The sequence below is a fragment of the Diabrotica virgifera genome, chromosome 1 (genome assembly GCF_917563875.1).
Source record: "Diabrotica virgifera virgifera chromosome 1, PGI_DIABVI_V3a".
NCBI lineage: Eukaryota > Metazoa > Arthropoda > Insecta > Coleoptera > Chrysomelidae > Diabrotica > Diabrotica virgifera.
In genome coordinates, this window is record NC_065443.1 from 54119045 (window position 1) to 54143562 (window position 24518).

The 24518-nt window shown below is 34.0% G+C and overlaps 1 protein-coding gene across 1 annotated transcript in view; it reads right to left on the reverse strand.

Annotated features, from left to right (window-relative positions):
• Positions 1-24518, reverse strand: part of LOC114324970 (leucine-rich PPR motif-containing protein, mitochondrial) — a 41425-nt gene that overhangs the window by 6128 nt on the left and 10779 nt on the right. The window contains exons 3-5 of the mRNA XM_028272903.2: positions 16864-17099; positions 14338-14554; positions 1971-4870 (exon numbers count right to left, since the gene is read on the reverse strand). Of these exons, the coding sequence (XP_028128704.2) occupies positions 1971-4870; positions 14338-14554; positions 16864-17099 (3353 nt within the window). The remainder of the gene's footprint in view (positions 1-1970; positions 4871-14337; positions 14555-16863; positions 17100-24518) is intronic.

The window sequence follows — 24518 nt, forward strand, 5'->3', positions numbered from 1 at the left end:
AAATTATGTTTAATTGATACAACTTTCTAATACTCAATACGCCGGCTTCTCGGTAAAGTAGTTCTGACGGGTATAGATTTGACTTGTTTAGCATTATTTTCAGAAATCTTCGTTGCAGTATTTCAAGTTCCGTTAAATGCGAAGCATGTGTACCACCCCATGCCAAAATGGCATATCTAATACGAGATTCAATCAATGAATAATAAACAGTTTTTAAGTAAGACAAATTTAGAATATTGGTGAGATAACGAAATTTATATAATAACATTCTTAAAGTTCTGCACACCGTATCTATGTGGACATCCCATCTTAAGTGACAGTCAATATACACACCTAAATATTTTATATTGTTTTTTCTACTTATTGTTATATGTGTATTATTATTTCTTATATCTAATATCGTGAAAGCAGGTAAATTATTTTTATAAATTGAAAACGGTATGAAATACACAAATATACAAGCTAATTCAAGACATTTGGCGAGAAGAAACAATGCCAGATGAATGGAAAGAAGGAGTTATTGTACCAATACACAAAAAAGGAAACAAAAAGCAATGTATTAACTACCGGGGAATAACACTCCTAAACACCACCTATAAAATCCTTGCAAACATCCTGCTAGAAAGAACCAAAAAATACACAGAAGAAATCGTTGGAGATTATCAATGCGGATTTAGACCGGGGCGCTCTACTATTGACCAGATATTCACAATAAAACAGATAATGGAAAAATGCTGGGATTTTGATCGTGAGCTTCATCAAATGTTCATAGATTTTAAACAAGCATTTGATAGAGTATGCACGGATAGACTGTGGACAGCGCAGCGATGCAGGAACTTGCTTTCCAAAAAAACTAGTCAGGTTGATACGGATGTGTATGGAACAGTTACGATGTAAGGTGAGAGTTGGACAACAATACTCTGAAACATTTGAAATAAACAATGGACTAAAACAGGGAGATGCACTTTCACCACAACTTTTCAATTTAGCTCAGGAGCACATAATCAGAACTGCAAGAATCGAAAAACCCAATACAGTATTTCATCGAGAAGGACCAACATTACTACTGGCATTTGCAGACGATATCGATCTAATAGGTAACACACGATTAAGGATGAAGGAGACTTTCGTGAGGTTCGAGAAGGAAGCAGAGAAGATGGGGCTCCAAATCAACGAAAACAAGACGAAATATATGTATATGGGCCGCAATAACCAAAGCAGAGACAGAGTTGGTCAGAACATCACCCTGGATGACTTTAACTTTGAGCGCGTTAGAGAATTCAAGTATCTTGGAACAACAATAACTGAAGACAATAACGGATCACAAGAAATAAACAACAGGATACAGGCCGGCAACAAATGTCTTTTTGCCCTCCAAAACAATTAACAAGACGTACGAAGATACAAGTCTATAAAACAATCATACGACCCGTTGTGATGTATGGAAGCGAAACGTGGACGATAACAAAGACAAACGAAGAGAGACTACTTGTTTGGGAAAGAATCCTAAGGAAGATCTTTGGTCCTGTGCTGGATGAAGCATCAGGGCGATATAGGATAAGAACTAACAAAGAGCTCGGATAACTTTACCCAGACGCCAACATCATAAAAGAAATAAAGTCCAGAGGACTCCAATGGGCGGGACACCTCAGAAGACATTCTGACCAAAGAACAGTTAGACTGGTGTGGGAGGAAGCCCCAACTGGAAGGAGAACACGCGGACGCCCTCGACTCCGGTGGCGAGATAATATAGCAGGAGACCTAAACTCGATGGGCGTGGAGAATTGGATGGAGGTTGCTCAAGACAGAAAACAGTGAAGGCATGTTGTCGAGTCGGCTAAAACTCACGAAGGGTTGTAACGCCACGGAGTAAGTAATAAAGTACTTTAAGTCTATATATTTTTTGCCTTTATGGCTATATGCAAAACTAAAAAGACAACCCTCATAAAAATAAAAAAATCTTTACTTACATTGTTCAGTCAAATCGGGATGTTTCTCCAAAATACCATATGCTCCTCCTCTGGGAAACTGTTCGCTAAGTAGACTCAAATCTTCATCTTTGGCGTTATCTATGTCATTGTTGAGCTTCTTTAAATAAGCTTCCGCATTACCAGCTACCAAATTTGCATGGCACATTCTATTATCAAAAGATACAATTCTCTTTACGTCTGAATTTATTTTTTGTCCTATTTTACTTAATGTGTCAACATCTCCAGCTGTGGCCAATTTATTTAACAAGAACCTGAATACTCTGTTTACAGGAATATTACCGCGATCGAGTATTTCAAACGTTACCTTGGACGCTTCATTCAAACGGTTCTGTTGCAACAATTTTTCTATTAGTACTGCCAAATCTACTACAGGAAGAGCTTCTTTACTGTTCTTTTTTACCTTTAAGGCTTCGTCGACATTTCCCGACTTAAGTTTTTGTCTGAACAGAACTGGAGCCGGAGTAACTTGTGGTGCGATCGGTTTTGGAACTTCAGCTGCTTGGACTGTTGTTTGTGGTAGAACAAAAGGAACTTGCCTTCCTTTATTTTTTAAAAAGTCTCCCAATGTTAATAAGAACTGCTCTGGCGGAGCTAGATCTTCTTCTTGCATTTGCGTCCACAATCCTAGAGCTTTGTCAACTTCGTCTTGCTTGATGTAGCTTAGTAACAGTTGATAATAGATATCTGAACGGTCAATGTGGTTGAGGTCTTTTGTAGCATCTTTCAATCCTTCTAGCGGTTTAATAAGTCCCTCTTGTTGGTATCTTTCACAAGCAGTATTTATTCTTTGCGGCCGTACTTGTAAACCAGGAGTTTCCAAAATTTTTCTAGCTTGTCTAACGCGACCACACTCAACAAACGCAAATACTAAATCGTACAAACTGTTAACTTCACCATGTATTGATGTACTTAAATCCGTGAGTTTTTGAAGCTTCTCAGCATCTTCGTTTTGAATTAGCTGACAGGCTAGTTCATTTTTCCACGGCGTGGCTTTGAAATGATTGACACACCATTCGAATTTTTTCAAAGCACTTTCCAAATCTTTTTTTATCAGATGTACTTTTATTAAAGGTCCTAGAACTACATTACTGACTTCAATAAACTCTTTTTTGACTAGTGTATCGAACAATTTATCCAATTCTTCTACTTTTCCTTCCTCTGCAAGACTATTCAATAATCTCCAAACCAGAGAAGTGTACGAGAATCCCCTGTCATCATCTTTTTTATCCTGTGGGGTATTTTCTAACAGTTTAATACACTCGTCGAACTGGCCCGATTTGATATATAAGTGTGCAAACCTCAAAATTTTGCTGCTATCTAAGGCAAAGTCAGAGCCTTGTTTCTCTTTAACCAAATTATAGTATTCCACGGCCTTTTCTAAATTACCGTGATAAGCATAGAGGTCAAGCAGTTGGGCATATAAACCAGGTGTGAATACAAAATTTGCTTGACTCAAATCTTGCACAAGCTTTTCGGTTTTCTCTAGATCCTTAGCTCTATAATACAAAGTAAACAGTTGTCTCTTCAGTCCGTTAGTTTCTTGATTCTTGGCTGTTAGATTTTGTATCAATCTTTCTAATTGTGGAATATTCATTTGGTGTGATGGAACGTAGCTTGGAGGTTGCCGTTGTACTGGAACCGGCGTCAGTTCTCCGGAACTTAGTCTTTCTAATAACTGTGAAATCTGATCAGTCATCTTTTCTCCTAACTTATCTTCTATTTTTTCGGCTGTTGGCGTGGATATACTAAGACCTTGTTCACACAATGCGTTCAATACACTTTCAATTTTCTCCACAAATGCCCTGCTTTTTGAAGTTAAGTCGAGAACAAAGTTTCCTACCAGTTCCGCTTTGTTAACTCCTTCGGTCGCTTCTTCGTCGTCATCTTCGTTTTTCTGTGTGTTTCTCTTACGATCTACGTTGTCGAACACGGTTCTCAATATCGCAATATAAGACTTTAGATCGTTCGTTTTGTAAAATGAATTAGTAAGAGGCCTCCTAGTCATATCGGGATTGTAGTAAGCTTGTATCGTGGTAGCAATAGCTGCTGCTTCTTTAATCTCATTACGAAGCAATAAGAACACGACTAAACTAGATGCAGCAGTACCAACTGAAATGTTTCCATCTCGAAGAAGAGCTAAAATTTGACTGCTATTTCCTTTTAGATTTGGTATCACATACTCCCTTATAGTTTCATTGTTTGGAAAAACGTTGAAATCATGCATTTTCTGTAAAATGTCTATAACAGCTTTATTATCGTTGGCTTTAGAAATAAATAGTGGCCAGAAGAAATGTTGTCTGACAGTAATACCGCGTTTTTGAAGCTCTTCAAGCATTGGATATGCTAGTTTTTCATTTCCCAGTTGAAGACTCATTTCAGCTGCAAGTAGAAAACCTCGATCGTACATATGTTCTTTTTCCATTATATCGCAGTACTTCAAGATAACGTTTAAAGGACGATCGGCCTTAACTAGTTGTTTAATAAAGAAATAACCGGTTGGAGCGGGCGAACCATCTTCGCGAGTAACCCGAGGCATTGATTTTAGTACTTCAAACCCAGCTTCTTCTTCACCTTTGTTGATCAACCTTAGAGTGATATTTACAGCATCTTGGTTGTAGCCAATTGCTTTACGCACCTTTCCGAGAATAGCAGGAACATGTTGTTTATGCCCATTGACAGCTAAAGCGTAGATGATGTCCAAATAATCTTTATCTAATAGGAATATTTCTTTTGATTCGCATTCTTCAAGCAATTTCAGAATGGTCTCGATGTCTCCTTTAGATGCATATCCACTTACTAAAGTGGTGTAACTGTCCGCACTTGGTTCCAAGCCAGCTTGGGTCATAACATTTATTATGCCTTGAGCCGAATCCATGTCTCTGTAAAATAAATAAATAATAAATAGGACAACTAAATGTACACCTTTCTTTGTTATTTTATCGCATTAAAAGTGTTTATGTGGAGTGTTAATAAAAAAATGTATAGTTTACTTCAACATTCTTAATGTGTTCTGAAATAAATAACGTGAAAACAATCGTAACTTTACTAATACTAAATATGCAGCTGGAAATATGCAGATTAAAATACCTATGATTAGTATACAGTGCTAGTCAAAAGTCCGTACCCCCCCTCGTATCTTTTGAACGGTTGGAACGAGGGAGGAAATAAACCGATGTAAGCTTCTTAACTAGTCATGACAGGTGACGTAATAGTGACAGGTGACGTTACAGAGCCACTGTGACCGATAATTTTAAATGGGACCTTATGGCAAGTGATACCTCGTTTGAAAGGTATTGAAAATACCTATTTAGTCATACTAATTTTGTTTGAGTTTAAGCCAATTTTGATGTACAAATAAAATCATTATAAAATTGTAGTTTCGCATTTAATTAATAAAAATTCAAAATTTCGCCTATGAGTACTTGTCAAACAGGTTGAAGTTGACGTAAAAACTACTAGAGAATTAAAAAACGCCAACTTTTTTGACAAAAAATCCATAGGCGGACATTTGAATTTTTATTAATTAAATTCGAAGCTACAATATTATATTTATTTAATTTATTCACCAAAATCAAAATCAACTTAAACCCAAAAAAATTAGTATGACTGAATAGGTATTTTAAATACCGTTCAAACGAGATGTCACTTGCCATAATGTCCCATTTAAAATTATCGGTCACAGTGGCTCTGTAACGTCACCTGTCACTATTAAGTCACTTGTCGTAACTAGTTAGAAGCTTACGTCCGTTTATTTCCTTCCTCCAAATTTCACTATTATAGGTATAACCGTTCAAAAGATACGAGGGGGGTACGGACTTTTGACTAGCACTGTATAATCCTTGTTTAAAGAGAAGGATATTCTTTTTCTCATGAGCATCATTCAGTGCGTCACAGTTTTTCGATTTTTTTCTAACGCATTAAATTGTATGTGACAGAAAAAAGGCAGTTCGGTGATTACAGACATTTATAACATTTATTCTAGTTTTCGATAGATGGCGCTAAAATCTAAACAAAAATTACTTACGAATTATATGATATATCTACGAATATAATCTGTACAATACAAAACGAAGAAAATACCATTTTATAAATGCAATAAACACAATTGATTTGTTTTTATGCCAAATTGCAAATAAAATGTGACAATTGTCAGATTTAACTAAAATGTCATGTTAGAATAAATGTTATGGTAGGGGAGCCCAAGCGGGGATTTTTGCAGTTACTCAAGCGCGTCAGATTATCATATGGGGAGAAACGTGGTACCCTGCAGATGTACCTCTGCCATATATTGGCTCTTAACACAGGGGAGTTCGTTTAGGGGGGCCCGAAAAAAAAAATCTATCCTTAAAAATACTCGAAATTGTCAGATTAAGATAAGGTAAGTTAAGTACATGCAAAACAGTGTATATTTAAAAAATCTGACGATTTGAGCTGGGCGTAAGGGAATTGGTGAGTCACAAAGTTTCACAAGGAAAAGGCGAATATTTCGCGAAATGAAAGTCAGATCGAAAAACTTAAAACTACACGTTCAATATTTTTCAAAAATCTATCGATAGATACCAAACACGACCCCTCGCAGAGACGGGTGGGGGGTAAATTTTAAATACAAATCCCGCGATATTTAGTAAAATAAACATCAGATCGAAAAACTGCAAAATACACTTATTTAATATTTTTGAAAAATATATCGAATGGTACCAAACGCGACCCCCCACGGAGGTGGGGTGGGGGGTTACTTTAAAATCTTAAATGGGAGCCCCCATTTTTTATTGCAGATTTGAATTCTCTGCATAAAAATAAGCAACTTTTATTCGAAACATTTTTTCAAATTATGGATAGATGGCGCTATATTCGGAAAAAACGATTAATGGAAATGGAAAATTAAATTAAAAAATGGCAAGCGCCCGCTAAAATGGAAAATTTTACTTAAATTTTTTTGGTTTTAGGACCTAATAATCACAACCCAATAGGTCCCCAAAGCGCTCGAGTGACTGCACATTTAGCATACTTTGCTCCCCTACCATTATAAATGTGTATTATCACGGACTTACCTTTTTTATCATTTGTGACGCACTGAAAAATGCTCATGAAAAGGACCATACACACCCTGAACAAATCTATGTAGAAATCAAGAAAAGCAGATAACTAGCAATCTAATAGGAATAAAATCAGTCTGGAAAACCTATTTCCAAACTCTTTTAGGGACGCAAGAAAATTAGGAGCATATGAACATGCAGCACATTGAGGGAGACACTGAAAATATAGAACACCGAAAATGGAAGAGGTTAAAAAAGAAATAACAAGGCTGCATGTATTGACGATGCTTACAACTTCAGAACTATATAAATAAGGTGAGAACACCTAGGGCAAATGTGTGCGCTCATAAACAAGATTTGGAAAGATAAAAAGATCCCTAGTGATTAGAAAACCGTTATTATACAGGGTGTAACAAAAAGGCAGGTCATATTCTGGGACCAAAAATAATTTGATTGAACGATTGAATATTTTACGGCTATCCCTACTTTTTCTGTCTGTACACGGCACATTACGTGTAGTAAAATTCTCACTGGTATGGATATGTAAACATTACTACTTGACAATGTCATCATTAAGTTTAAAGAGATGGCTTTTGAATGTTCTTGGATAACTGTTACTTGTATAATTGCAAATTATTAATTCAGTTAATAAATATGATAATTTTTTCACTAATTATGTATTCAGTGATTGTTAACAAATTATTGATAACAAATGTGCACATAAAAAATTTATATACTGTACAACAAAAACTAATACTCAATCGAGAAAAGAGGAAAAGTGTTAGTGATTTTTTAATAATATATTATTACTATGGAACGCTTACAATTTTGAACATCTTTAACAACAAAATACTTGGATCACAGAATATACCTGGTCAATTATCTGCTTGGATCGTCTATAAATAACAAACAATTAACTTTTTATTAAGTTCACGTCTTAAATCAATTATTTATCAAATACATACACTATCAATATTATTTAATCAACAACTCAAAATATTCCCGATGCCATGTCAAATATTTAAAATTGTCACTGTCTTGTCATCATTATTCTATTTGACTCAGTGCGTTGTATGACAAAGATAGCGAATGTTCGATTTGGAGAATATCACCACGGACATGGTGTCCATTTTTTTTCAAATCCTGAAAAAACTAATAAATATTTTTAAAAACTTTAAACGCAAAATGAAAGGCTAAATTATTATCGAGGGCCGAAAGTCCCTTAGAATAAATAAAAAGTTTCTTTTGAACTTGAACGAGATATTTGAATTTAAAAATCACACTACACTTTCTCTTAGTTTTTCACCCCTGTAACTTATTAAAATAAACATTACAGAAGTTTTCTTCAGGACTTTCGGCTCTCGGTAAGAACGTAATCTTTTAATTTTTTAAAAATACTTATTAGTTTTCTCAGGATTTGAAAAAAATAAATCCCATTTAAATAGCATTAGAGCCGAAACTACGTACCCATCCCCTTAATACAAATGTGCACATAAAAAAGTTGAAGCACAGCCTTTGAAGTTACAAAACGAAAATCGATTTTTTCAAATATATCGAAACTATTTGAGATTTGTTATTGAAAATGGACATGTAGCATTCTTTTGGCAGAAACATTTAAAAAAAAAATAACCGTAAAATTTGTGTACAAAGTTTGTATTTATTTATAACATTATTTAGGTATGTTTTGAAACATATTAAAAAAGAAGCCGAGGCTTAATAATAAGAGGCAAAAATGTTTTAAAAACATTGTGTTTAACTGGTACCATAACAATTTAATAGTTTAAGGGAACAAAACCCCCTTAAATTTTTTATGTAAACATATTAAAAAAGAAGCAGCATCTCGATAAAAACTGGCTTATCGAAAAAATACTAAGGGGCAAAAAAAGTTTTAAAAACATTATGTTTAACTAACGGTACCATAAAAATAATTTAATTGGTAACTTTAAAGAGCAGTAACGTTTTTTAATTGCACATTTTTGTACTAAGGTGAGTTAGGTTCAATCGAACTATTTTTGGTCCAAGAATATGAAATGTGATTTAATTTATGACTTGCCTTTTTGCTACACTTTGTATACCCAGTCTATAAAAAAGGAATAAATTGAAATGCGAAAATTATCACAACATAACCTTCTTGGGTACAGCATGCAAAGTTTTTCATTACATACTCTACAATTGTCACAACGACTCTAACAATTATTAATTGAAAATATTATCAAGAAATATCATACCGGTTTTCGACAGGGAAGATCTACGACTAATCAGCTATTCACAGTGAAACAAATTCATAGATTTCAAACAGATCTACCACTCAATGAAAAGACATAAGTTATATCAAATGTTGCATAGCTTTAAATTCCCCCAAAAATACATCTGACTATAATAGTACAAGACTCATCAAAAGACTCAAAAGCAATAAATAGTCAATGGATAAAGTAAGGAGATGGGCTGCCACCCTAACATACTACACTCACCAGCACGAAAAAGGGCACCCCTTGAATTTTTGATAAAATTGTCGAAACATACTTGTAATGATATGCCTTTAACACCACGTCGACAGATTGAACCCATGTATTGAACCGTTTACCGTTGAACCACTTATTTCCACATCTCCGAAACAGTCCAGGCAGAGAGCGTACTTAAGGAGGCCGCCAAGCGGAGAAGATTTACACTCATACCTCCACAACCGAACTGTCAGAGTGAAAATAAGCGATCAAAAGTCCACCCCTTTCACTCCACAAGCTGGAGTTCCCCAGGGTTCAGTTCTAGCACCGCTGTTGTACATCATCTACAACAGCGATATCACCAACCAAAATATCCCAGGTACTCGGCTGTTTCTGTATGCAGACGACACGGCTCTGCTCACAACAACCTCTCGATACAACCCAAGACTCATCCACAGAAGAGCCCAGGCTCTGTTGGACGGGGTCGGAGAATGGTGTTGTAAGTGGAGAGTCACGCTGAACGCGAACAAAACAACAACAATTGTGTTTCGCGCCCCTTCTGTGTCACATAGAATCATAATTAATGAAGACGACCAATATCCATTGAGACTGTTGGGAGAAAGGCTTGTTGTTAGCCCGACTGCAACCTATTTGGGAGTACTGTTCACCAGGACTCTTAACTGGGACGCAGATCTAAAGGCAACTTTAGATAGGGTAAGGAACAGGGCCAGACTTCTTTACCCTCTCTCTGGACGAATTGGCAAGACACACAAGAAGACTCTCATTCACACTTACAAGACCTTTATTCGACCCGTAATGGAGTACAAGTCATGCCACTACTCTCTTTGCACAAGAGCAAAACAAGAGAGGTTGTTGCGAGCGGAACGTAGAATCTTGCGTATATGCAACTACGAGCACTGGAGATATCCCTCAAACGAAATCCATAACATTTCAAACATCCCCAAAATCACCGAGAGAATAAACTCTCTGAGCAGGAACTTCACAATCAAAGTAATCAACGATCCCCCCTCCGACACACAAGAAACTCTCAAATGTTCCTGTTCATCTTCCGGCCACGTACTCTACCGAAAGCCCAAACACAAAAAGATTCATTTACCGTCTGCTCTAATGCAAACATGCATTGACGAACTCCCGGTAGAGTACGAAAACATCCTCGAGGCTACCCCGTTAGCCTACCGTACCCACCTTTAACATATCCTCTTCCCTACCCCGAACAGGGAGAAGTTGGTTTTTTGCGGTTTCCCAACTTCATTGCACAATTATACCTGTTCGTCCCAAGAAAATAGCCGCAACTATTTTCTCCACTCGAACGCTCACTGTCCACGCTGCGCTCATAAGCCACCTCCTGACCGCCCACGAGGGACGCAGGTTCGCCTGTCGTTGTACAATGGTTTCTAGGGAGACTGGTCGAGAGCAAAGCACGGACAGTACACGTAAATGTCTATGGAACCAACAACAATCCATCAAACTTTCTTCTCTGTTGACTTTTTAGCCTTCTGGACACCACCGTCCGGCATAACCCAGGAATCCAAAAAACACCAGGATACGGCACTTGCCCCAGTGTGTTTTTCGGACTGTTTGCTTTTGCTGCCACATTTTACATTCACCTCAAACCCTGAAGAGGACTAAATCCTAAACGGGGACAATCATTGAACGCATTTCTACTTAGCATTATATCTAAACAAGCAAATCAAACAATGATGATGATGATGATGACGGAGAAGATTCAGTCTTGCAGCGACCAGATCTGGGCTCCCCGGCGAACCAGCGGATTGAGCAGGCAGACCGACCTGAGTAGCGAAACACAGTGAAGTGATTCGCATGCTCGTAATTAAACGGTAGCCGTAGTGTGCGTGCTTCCGATCAGAATCGTATGGTTCCCGTATGATTAATATTTTGATTGCGTGACTGTTTATGCCTTACACTGTAGTGAGGTGTAAGGATAGCTTACAAATCAATACAAAAAAAAAGTAAAATAACGAATAGGGAACTTTTTTTATTACATAATAATGTTCAGTTTTGTTTAAAAATGAGATTTCCAAAATTTCACGCTTCAAAAACTCATAATAACTTAGAAGTACAAATTTAAAATCGTCTGTGATATAAAATAGTTCAAACGACCCGTGAAATATGGTTATGTTTATTGTTATAGTTAGGTTATATTCTTCTTCTTCTTCTTTAGTTTATTGGCCTCCACCTACTTGGGTATTTGGCCAGCTCATCGTCGTGGAATAAGGGAAAAATATTTATATTCTAATGACATTTATCGTATGTCATTGTAATAATATATACCAGTTTGTTGAGATTGGAGCGATATAGTGAGGTTGGAGTGAAATAGTTTTTGAAGGAATGGAAAGAAGGTTTACTATGGAAAATAAAAGAAAACACTATAAGTGTTTTTTAGTGCCATTTTGTAAAAGTACATACAAGTTTTCTATGGAATAAAAGAGTTCAAACGATCAAAAACACTTGTGACCTCACATAACTGTATTTTTTACTGACATTTATAATGTCTAATTTAAAATTATATACAATTTTGTTTACTTTGTTGGTGCAGAATGTAAACATATAATCATATGACGTCACGACACGTTTTGGGCCAGCTGCTTTAATTTGAATTTAGAATCGTCTTTAGGGGCCAAACGGAACAAAAAAAACAACTTTTTTATCTTTGATACATGTTTTAAATTATGTTCTGTTGTGATTTATAACATTGTTTTTTCGAATTTAAAATTTTATGCAAGTTCCCTATTGGTAGCTATTCAATATTAATTCATGTTACAAAGAGCCTGCGCACTTTCAATTGTTTTTACTGTGACATTTTTGTTTATTGACGTCAAAAGCATTTATTATTATTGTGTTTGTTTTAATTCTTGGCAATGGACGGCCGGAGTAATGACGTAGAAATGTCAATTTTTATTGACATATGTCATGTCAGATTTTTCTAAACCTTTCCAAACAAACGTTGTTTAGTGTGGCAAATTTGTATTTTTTATTGTTTTTACAGAGCATATTTACATTTTTTTGCAATATGTAAGTATTGTTATAGTTACTACAACAATTTTTCAAGGTTGTGTAAATAATAAAGCATGATGTTTTATATAAATAGCAATAAAATGTATGTATGGGTGAAGTAAGGTTCGAATTTATTTGATTTTTAGAAATTTTAGATTTTATATTTTATTTTTTTTTAGATTTTATACTAATTAAAAAGTCTTGAGATTCGGTAAAACCTTAGTTTTCAACGTGTTTACAATCTTTGTTTGGAAAGTGATCATCATAACACTGAATATAGCCGCAGTTGGCTGTGACGTCACACTCAGGCCGTCTATTTGCTCTTATTCAGGACGGAAGACGTCAAATTTACGAAGCTAACAGGTAGTGAGTTTCACCCAGTACAATGCATCTTTATTTTTATAGAAACAGGAGCTTTATCCTCAACGTCCTGGAACAGGTCTTTAGAGAGGAACTACTCATCGGGACGACCGTTTTATAGTATCTTCAGTACAAAGAAATCGTCATTCATGTGCTATAGAGTTTAGAAACGGTTTTCAACATGTCAGGAACGTAAATGTTATTGAACAAACCGTTATAAAAAAACGGTTAAAGGAGGCTAATCTGAATGCTTGATCCGCGACAAGACCCAACCTTTCCAGGGAACATCGTGTAGCCAGATTACATTTCGCTAGGGAGCATCGTGATTGGAATGCAGAGACTGGAGAAATGTGATGTTTCCAATGAGTCCAGATATTGTCATGTTTCCCGGATGGTCGGGAGGAGTCTGGAGAAGAGATGGTGAACGATATACAGAGTGCTCTTTTAGCCCTATCGTAAGTTTTCAAGGGGGGTTCGACTAAGGTTTGGGCTGGTATATCTTCGTAGGCGCATACAGAATTGGATATTGTCCCTAAGGGATCTCTGACCACTGATAGGTATATAAATGAGAGAGTGCAACATTATGTTGTCCCATATGCACCATTTATTAGAGAAAACCTCACACTAATAGAGATCATGCACGCCCTCATGCCGCCCGAATTGTCAGAGAATACTTAAATGAACTTGACACAACTCATATGGCATGGCCAGGGCACAGCCCCGATTTAATTCCCATCGAGAATGTTTAGGACAGGCTTGGTAGAAATATTTGAAGCCGGGTACCTGCTTTTCTTACCTTAGATCAACTCAAAGTGGCTCTTTTCGAGGAATGGGAAACAATTCCACAGAATGAAGTTTTAATCTTACTTAACAGTAGCCCAGAAGAATAAATGCCGTTTTACAGGCTAGTGGAGGTAATGCGAAGTCGTAGTTAAATCCAGAATTAGTTTGTATATGTTTCCTTATTATTTTTACTTTGGTTCTGAAGATAATTACATAGGTACCAATTTGTTTTATTTTATTTTTTTATACATTAATTTGTAATTTCATATGGCTCTCTGTAAATACACGTTTTTCCTACATAAAATATACCTCAAAACCTTATATCAGAGCATGGTAATCGTCGTTAATAGTTATAGTTGTTCCATTTTATCTTTGCTCATGCATGCGCCACGATTAATTTTCAAACAAATTGAGTCAAAACGTAAAGTGAAACGTATGTCGATGTGTATATACATTATGTATACAGTACACTATATACTATACACATCGACGTACGTTTCACTTTGTTCTGATTTAATTTGTTTGAAAATGAATCATGACGCATCGGCAAAGTTAAATTGGAACAACTATACAACAAAAAATAAAGTGTGTTTTGACAATATTATCAAAAAAAGCCCGTTTTTCGTGCCGTTGAGTGTATATGCAAAGATTCTTTAAATTAGTATCAGCTTTATATGATTAAATACTCACCCAGCTTTAGAGTGTCCAACAATAAGTGCATTAAAGACATTTTCATTGACTGACATTTGTTTTTCTCTCATGAACTCCAGTATTTTTGTGGCTCCTTCTATATCACCATCTTGACAATATCTGGCTATAAGTCTCTGGTATGTAACTCTATTTGGCTCAATGCCTTTATTGTCTAGTTCACTCAAAAACTCAGTGGGTGAAAATGGATGTTCATTTTCTAAAATAAGATAACGACAATGCTTTAGTACTTAGTAGTAAAAGTGTAGGATTTAACTGTAAATCAAAGTTATGTGATCTACACCTAGCTACCGACATTTAATAAATCATATTGTATTTCTAATGATAAGAAATATTGGAAAAAATAAATATCAGGAAAATCACTAGAATATAATAAGCCAGCCTTTTTCTGTTTCATAGACGTAGAGAAAGTGTTTGATAGAATCAATTAAAAAATGTGACACACCTACTATATGACAAAAATTTACCACTGGATATCATATATGTAAACATATATGTAAGAAATAAAATAGAAGAAAGTCAATAGAATAATAACAGAACCCACAGAAGGAAACACAGGAATCAGGCAAGGAGATTCACTAAGTCCTCTACTGTTTAACATAATGTTGGATAGTTGGATGCAATAATACATCAAGTTAAGAAAAAAAGAGGGTACAAAATGGGCGATAGAGAGATAAAAATACTCTGTTACGCTGATGACACCGTGTTGGTAGCAGAGTGCGAAGATGAATTGCAAAGATTACTGCACAAATTCAACATTAACGCAAAAGAAATGAATATGAAAATATCGACCCAAAAAACAAAAAGTTTGGTAATGGCCAAAGAACCGATAAGATGCAAATTGGAGTTACACAATCAAATTATAGAACAAAAGTAATGACTTTCAAACACCTGGGAATTAATGTATCAGCCGACAAAAATATCAAAGAAGAGGTAAAAGACCAAATAATTAAAGCCAGTAGAACAGCCGGTTGTTCAGACGCATATGTGGGGTAGTCCAGGGGTTCCCAATTTTTTTTTGTGGTCTCGGAACCCTAATTGACGATATTGTTTTGGCGGAACCCTATTTTGATAAATAAAGAATTGAATATTTTTCATGTGAGACTTTAAAAGATGGAACAAATTATGAATGAAAAATAACATTGTAAAGAATACAAAATATTTATTATACAAAGATAAATACAATTAAGTAAGTAACTATAACTATTTCAATGTGAAGAATGAAATTTTTTCACATATTTTCTTATAATAGTATTAAAATTAGGCTTAATGTTTGACAATTGAATAAGAAGTTTCGGAGCTGCATCTAGCCTATTTTTGAACTTGTATAGGTAAGTCTTCACAAAAGGGAGTAGAACCATGAGAGCTTTGTCAACGATTGCGGTTAAGTTAACCAAGGCACGTTAAATGTTACTAGAAGCACTCCCACATCATAATTTTCAATGTATATACATTGTAAATCCAAAATCATGATTTCCAAAGTTTATACCTTGTAAATTATGATTCGGGAGTGCTCCTAGTAGCATTTACCGTGTCTTGGTTTGTTTATTTCTACTGCATCTTGATTTTAAATTTAGTATAATTCGAATTTTTGTGTTAGAAGGGATGAATACTTAATATCGATCAAATTCTCATAATCTGGCATAGTTAGCATCGATGGCTTGGTATGTTTTGTGAATGGATTCTGAACGCAGTCGATGTCCTGTAACTTATATATCGAATTATATATCGCTTCTACTATTTCAGCGACTTTGAACCAGTACCTCCTATTGCAACTCGAACCGGAAGTCCGGGGCCAAACTTCTCTCTTCTAATACCATGTTTGGGTTATAAGCTTTCATTCGACATCTCATTTGTCATTCTATCTGTTTTAGTAATGAAGGAGTTATATTCGCGGACTGAAGGACAGACAGGCATGAAACTGGATGTATATATTTGTATTCCTCTTGTTAAATTGCGTCGAATAATATATTGCTTGTAGTATTTCAGCGATTTTAAAGTACTTTCGGTTGCAACTGAAAAACCGGAAGTCCGAGATCAAATTTCTCAACTTTAATACCTTCCTTGGGTTATAAGCTTTCATTCAACACCTCATTTGTAATTATATCTAGTACAATGACGAAGGACTTGTGTTTACAGAGCCCCTGGTTCCAAATCACTCACATTTTTTCAAAATGGGTGAAAACAATATGGGTCTTCTTTATCTATACTCTACAGTCTGCACTATCCAACATGTTGACTACTAGGTAAACAACTGTGGCTGAATTTGTGCTACAACCCTGCATTAAACCATGTGATTGGAACCAAAAATTGTTCTTATTGAAATATTTGACAAGTCTGATGTTAAAATAAGTTTCTACAATTTTGGATTCAGAGAATAAGAGTTAGACAAAATAGCTTTTGCAATTTTTACAATGTTAGGAACACAGCTATTAATTGAAGTTAAATTTACTCTAAATATTTAAAATTAAACTATTTGGTAGTGTCATCAGAAATGCTATTACTTACCTAAGTACACTCTTAAAAGAGCATTATAATGTGATATATCCATTGGTACATTTAGTTTATTTAATGTATTCCATATTTCTTGAACTAGTTTTGTCCTTATTTCTGGCAATTCATCAGGTACTAGGTTACCGCAACATCGTATGACCAACAAAGATTGTGAGCTAGTAGCAGATCTAGTCTGTCTGATCTCTTCAAGAACATCTTCAATGTCTCTTCTAGATATGCGGCCTGATTTTCTGTTAAAAATAATCAATAAAATAATATTACACAACAAGCATGTAATGAATGCTAATACTACTCATACAAGCCCCAGGCAAGTGTCATAATTCATCAAAGTGAGTAATATACTTTTTCTACGACCTTCTTCTTGTTTATTAGTAGAAAAATTATTTAATTCAAAATATATTTTACAGCTGTCAGAAAACAGAAAAAAAGGTTATTTGACAAATAAACATTGCTTTTCCCTTGTATTAAATATTCAAACTGCCAAGAGGCAGGTGGGTGGCTTCTTGAACATTGAATTTAAGCGAATAGCAATGTTTATTTGTGAAATAAACATTTTTTCTATTTTCTGACAGTAGTAAAATGTATTTTAAATTAAATAAATTACATACAATCTTTTTTTGTGCGAATTTAATTAAAAAAAATTTTTGCACACCCTGTATACATACTTAATTATGCTAATGTTTATATTACTGAATAGAGAATTGAATAACCTTTCAAATGAGCTAGCTCACGACCCCTATTCTCATTTAAAAAATCATTGATTGCGTTATCACGCCCAGGTGGATGACGTCACTATAGTTTGTTTTTAAACCAAGAGGAGTAAATTAAAAAGACAGATTCACACCCAAGAAAGTCACTAGAAAAATTACCAAATACATGTTCTTTTTTGGTTGATCATATCGGGTTTCGATGGTAATCCATAAATATTATATTATACTAATACCTACGTCGCTAAAGAGTTCTAAAGACAACTGTTTTTTACATAATAACAGATTAAAAATATAAAAATTAAAGGAATAACGCAGAAAACTCAAAAAATGCTGATATAACTTAATTAACCTAGGAAATACCAATCGTGTCAAAATTTCATAAATGTCTTTAGTCTCAAAATTTTATAACAGTGGAGTAAACTTGTCCGAGGTTGGATCAATTACAAACAAGCATTACAGTGAGGTAAATATGAATTACTCCTCCTAGTTTAAAAACAGACCATAGTATGATTCAACAGTTGAAAGGTAAAAGGTTGTAACCCACAAATCAACTTTTTTAGGGAAGTAGAAAAAACGTTTCATTTAAGTAATTTTATGAGGAATTAACCTAATATTTTTTTCATTACTTTGTAGATCAATAATTCATCTATAAATTAGTGAAAAAGAATATCAGGTTAATTTCTCATGAAATTGCTTAAATGGAACATTTTTTCTACTTCCTGAAAAAAAGCTGATTTGTGGGTTACAACCTCTTACCCTTCAATATTCAAAATATATGTGTCAAAAAATTATAATTTAAGAAAAATCGACCTGTTTCAGAATTTTTCAAGTTGCTGGCTTACGAAATAACGAATTTATTCTGTTCATTTGCACCATACTGTATATTATACTTTATATATATTATTTTTCTTTGGTACGTAAAATGAGGAAAATTTCCTCTTCGCTGTAAATTGCTATTTATATACATAATAAATGAAACATATTTCGATATATATCCGTGTATTAATGAAATTACTTGTTTCAGAATAACAATATTATAATAGTCAGGTCTCTATACGATTAAAATTAAAATTTACAAAAACAAATGTAGTTCACCAATAGTATGCAGCTGAATAATTGGTTGCCTACTATTAGGAGCATGTAATTGCTATAAGTATCTCAACCTACAGGATTATTCGTATAAATGCAAAAAATCTTACGAGGCTACAGTAGCGATCAACAGGTAGCAACAAACGTATTCCAAGATTGTGGCTCTAATTTTGAATATTTTGTCAAGATATTTGGCACACATATTCGTAATATAATAAAGAATGGCGGTACAGAGCCCAATTTTAGAAATATGTTAGTACGTGGAAATTACTCTATAACTAAATATAATATTGAAAAAAGGAGCCTGTACCGCCATTAAGAAGAAAAAAAAATAAACTTTCTTCAAATAAACTTTTTTATCCCATGCCTAGATTTTGTGTAATCTTGGAACTACTAATTTTTTTTATTTCTAACAAGAAATCGAACATATAACTAAATAACTAATTAGGCAACATAGAGAAATTATCACTGTCATTTCGACAAACCTGCGTCAGATTTTCTCTAATCTGTTCTGTCATCTTTATCGATATCTGTTCAGTGCAGTAGTGTGTTAATTTAAGAATTCGTTTTTGTTGTTTCATAGGAAAGTAGTGTTTATTGATAGTTTTTTTTTTGAAAATTGGCTTTGGCAGAGCCAATTAGCCAGACTTGTTTGTGATTGATTGCAGATTCAGTCATAAATTTCTTATTTCATAACATAAGTACATACTACAATATTATTTTTAGATACATAGGTACATTGTGTTGCTTTTTTTTATTTTTTTTTTTAATTATTTTGCTGTGTTTTTTTTATTATATATTTTAATTTGTGCTAATATTATTATATACATGTATATATATTGTTATATTCCTATTTGACATAAGAAATAAAAGTCTATAGTTATATTTAAAATTCAAATAAAAAATAAAGGTTTTCGTTTTTCTCGACCGCGGGCATGTAAATTTGGAACGCCCTGTATAAAACAAATTATGTATAGGTAGTTTTTAAGAAAGTGTTTCGGAGAAGTGTTTACGAACCCCAGGAACAATACGACTCAAGTAAACAATTAGAGTGATGTTTAAAAAGAAAGATAATTTATATTCACCGATAATTCATATTCTAGCAAATAAGATAATAGGTTATTAAATTTGTAAAAAGAGGGTTAATGTGGAAAGTAAAACTGAAATGGGGAATATTATTTTTTCTTGAAATTCATTAAGATATTTAGAAAAAGGAAAGTTTGTGTTGGTAAATACGGATAATTGAAAGTTGCTTTGGATTGGTTGATTTTGGAATGCTGGAAGTGGTATTTGGAAGGAGGAGAATGAATGAGCAATGAGAGTCAGTGTGTTTTGAGCGATCGAGAGGCGAAGCAGTTTTCGAGAAGAGTGTACAAAAAAGTGAAACGCCGGGTTAGTCAGTTTTGTTTTTTGAAAATTAAAAAGGTAAGATATCGTGGAACGAGTGATAGGCCGAGAGGAGATAGTGTATAACTCCAGGAGTCTAGAGTATCCCGGTTTGTTGAAGTGTTTAAAAAAGGTGGAACACGGCATCAGGAGAAGGCAGGAACGAGTGCTGTACGAGGCGTAGTTTTCAAAGGAGCCGAGGCATTACTGGAAGACTTGGACGAGTCGTTGGATCGCAACCCAAGCCAACAGGAAAGGTGTTTTTTGTGAAGACATTGTCAAATCATCAGTAAAGGTCAGTCTAATTTGTTATGACATGAATGTATGGTTTGTGTATTAAATACCACATTGAAAATTGAGCCACACAATCACTATTAAAAAAATTTCATCAAACCTAAATCAATTTGTTACTGATAAATCATAATAGTTCATTATAAATAAAATAAATTTGGAGACATAAAGAAATAAGATTCCCATTTTTGTAACTGTTGTATTAAATAAAGATAGAAAGATAAGATATAAGAAATATTAAGCAGTTATTGCCATTTAGATAAAATAAACGATTTTTATAATTTCTAATTGAAATCCGTATGTGTGTATTATTTTACTCTCTTTTATCTATCCCGATTAGGAATCCACTGAGAAATACTTTGAAGCCACGAAAGTAAGTAATTGATATTATAATTTAGCCCTGAGATTGACACTACATTGGTATTTGATCTGTTTGATTGATGAGATAATTATTGATTAATTAATTAAGATAAATTACATCTGAGAACATCATTAGATTTCAGAAGTAAGATCACAACAATATATATTATTGATAGTTAATTTATTATATATTTGTTGTTGTTGTATAAGTTGTTGGCCTCTTTGAAAGAATAGATTGTTACTAATTGTGAGTTTTAGTTATATGTAGGTAGGTAAGTATATTTTACGTAAAAATATTTCGAATTCTAATGCGAGTATATAAAGTTTTAGGAGGATTTTTTATTCTAAAAATATTATCAGTAGTTTAAGAAAATGGAAAAAGTAAATCAAACGAAAAATAAAGTGAAACCTTTCAAGAAAAAGTCCATTAAAAACCGTGCCAAAATTATGCGAAAATCGAAATTTGTTTCACTTCACAACAAAAAATGATTATTTATTATTGTTTTATTACTAAATATTTCATGCAAATACCTTTCTAAATACCTATCTTAACATAAAATTTTCACCCATTTTGGTTTATTTTTATAAATATCTATTTATTAATAATAAAATCGTTTTCTATTACAGTAGACTCGCGATTATCCGAGGTAATTGGGACCGTGACTACCTTGGATACCAAAAAACTCGGTTAACACTGAAATCGGTTATATTGATAGAAAAACACGTAAATAACCATAGCTGTGGATATTTTAATGACAAAACTAATACAGTTCTGTCTATAAGAGATAAAAACATTTATCTTATCAATATTACTGTTTAAAAAAGTCCTTTGATTGATTTTTACGTAAGCTTCAATCCTCTTTTTGAGGCGGCAATGTTGCACCAAGGTTGAAAGTTGTAACTCACCAGTTATGACTTTTGCCTCGGTTAACTGAGGGGCTCGGATAACCGAGACTCGGATAATCGCGAGTCTACTGTACTTCCATTTAGAGCGACTATGATATTGTCAAAATATTAATCTTAGATAATGTCAAAGATTACCACTGTTGCCAAAGTTTATGATACTATCTCCCGAAGTTATATTTTGTTGCTACCTGTTGATCGCTACTGTTTACTCGTAATACTAAGTACATTGTTAGTTAATATTTTCCTTCCATTTCTTTTTGTCTTGTGCTAGGTTTTTCCAATCTTGTACCCTCAGCATCTTCAGATATTCTTTTGCTGACCAATCATCTTCTTCAAGGGCGTCCTGTTTTTCTGTTTGTACCAGCCTCTGTGTTTATTAATTCATTGGGAACTCTTCCTTCTTTCATTCTTGCTACATGCCCGAGCAATCTTAATCTTTGAATTTTGGCGAGTCTTGTTATTTTTGGTTGTCCATATATTTGGTTTAGTTCTTCATTCGTTCTTCTTCTCCAGATATTCCCCTCTTTTAGACCTCCGTATATCCTTCTGAGAATCTTTCGTTCCCATGCATCTAATTTTACTTCCATGTCTTTATTTAGTGTCCAGGTCTCACTAGCATAGAGTACTGTAGGTCAGATAACTGTTGTATATATTCGTTTTTTTGCTGTTCTGGATATTACCTTCAACCTCAGTATCTTAGTCAGACTCCCAGCACTCTTACTACCTTTGGCCATTCTTTTTGTGCTTTCTTGGTTCTGTTATTCCTATTTGTTAGTGTTACTCCCAAGTAATGGAATTGGCTGACAATTTCGAAGTTATATTCTTTACTTGGGCTTTGTATCTTAAAGGACTGTCCTAGATGATTTTCATGTCCCTTCATCACCATATATTTTGTTTTTTCTTCATTTATTTCTAAACCATATTCCTTAGCTGTTCTCTCTAGTCTATTAAAGATTTCTCTTAGTTCTGCAGGTCTCCTTTTTATTAAGGTAATATCATCTGCGTATGCTACACATTGGGAGCGTTCAAGTATTACGTAACGCGATTTTTGACCCCCTTCCCCCTACGTAACGCACTGTAATGGGCCTTTAACTATTATGTAACGCAATTTTTGAAGATTTTTGACCCCCCCCCCAACCTGCATTACGTAATACTTGAACGGTCCCATTGATGCCTGTGATGATATATTGTGCCTCTAGTATAGATATTGCATTCTCATAAAATCTTCTCTAAAATTAGATTAAAGAAATCTGTTGATAATGGGTCACCTTGTCGCAGGCCTCTATTTAAAAACTTAAATTATAATCAATTTAAATCTGATCTGGAGTCCATACCATGGAGAAATATTTATGACCTCACAGATGTAGATAGTAAAGTAACTTTTTTGTCTGAAAATATTGTTACATTGCTTGATATTCATGTCCCAATTAGGACTTACAGGATTACAAAGAAATATGCTCCATGGCTGACTGATACGATTAGAGCTTTAATGCTGGATAGGGACAAAGCATTTTTAAGTTACAAAATTTCTAAAAATATTGCACATTGGAATAACTACAAAAAATTACGTAATTTAGTATCAGCAGTCACTATAAAAGAAAAAAAATCATTTTTTAAAAATATTCGTGTTAGATCTGCCAAAGATATGTGGAGCAATTTAAAATATTTGATAAATGACGATAAGCATGAGAAAAGTTTTGATTTAAGTAGCAAATGGAATATAAATGACATTAATAAACACTTTATTGAAGTTATACCAAAAATGAAAGAGGACTTAGATACAAAAATGTTTTATCAAAACAATGTTAAAACTTATTTTAACAAATTGCTTAATTTTAAACCAGTCTCTGAAACTGATATTTTATATATAATAAATAAGATAAAGAGTAAAGCTGTTGGACATGATGGTATTAACATATTAACATTACAGTTGTGTATTCCCTATCTTCTTCCGTATATCACGCATATTATCAACTTTTGTTTAAAACATTCTGTTTTTCCTAACAACTGGAAACGTGCGCATGTTATTCCATTACCTAAAACTAAAATTCCTAATAGTTTAAATGATCTTAGACCTGTAAGTGTTCTGCCAACATTACCCAAAATTCTAGAAAAGGTAATTGAAAATCCGAATAAGTACTCACTTAAATAAGAATAAAATTATTCCTTCTATACAGTCCGGTTTCAGGTCTGGGCATAGTTGTCTGTCTGCTTTAGTAAACATTACTGATGACATCTTCAAAGCTTATGATCAAAATAAAATATCAATTCTAATTCTTTTGGATTACTCGAAAGCCTTTGATACAATTAACCATGATTTATTATCCTATATTCTACAGTTCTCTGGGTTAGATGAAAGAGCAGTCGAGTTAATGAAATCTTATCTATCAAATAGATATCAAGCTGTAAAACTTCATCAAGAAATTTCTTCTTTTTTAGAACTTAACAATGGTGTTCCTCAAGGATCGATACTAGGTCCCATTTTATTCTCTGTGTATACATCAAATTTTCCTTCTGCTTTTTTGTCTTGCACTCAACACTACTATGCTGATGATACACAACTTTATATGTCATTTAATTTAGACGAGTGTGAACAAGCAGTTCATGCAATAAATTATGATTTATTAAATATGCAGATTTTTTCTCAAAATCATTGCCTAAAACTGAATGCGTCCAAAACTCAGGCTATTGTTTTTGGTAGATCCTCTCATCGAAAAATATTTTTAGAAACTTACTCAAATAAAGTGCTTTTAGAAAATGGTAACTTAATTTTTAGCAAAAAGGTAAAAAACCTGGGGGTTTGGTTGGATGAAGACTTAAGATTTACACACCATGTTAGTCTTTGTTTACAAAGAGCATACGGGGTACTTAAGCTTCTATACCAAAGTCGTAATTTATTTTTATTTA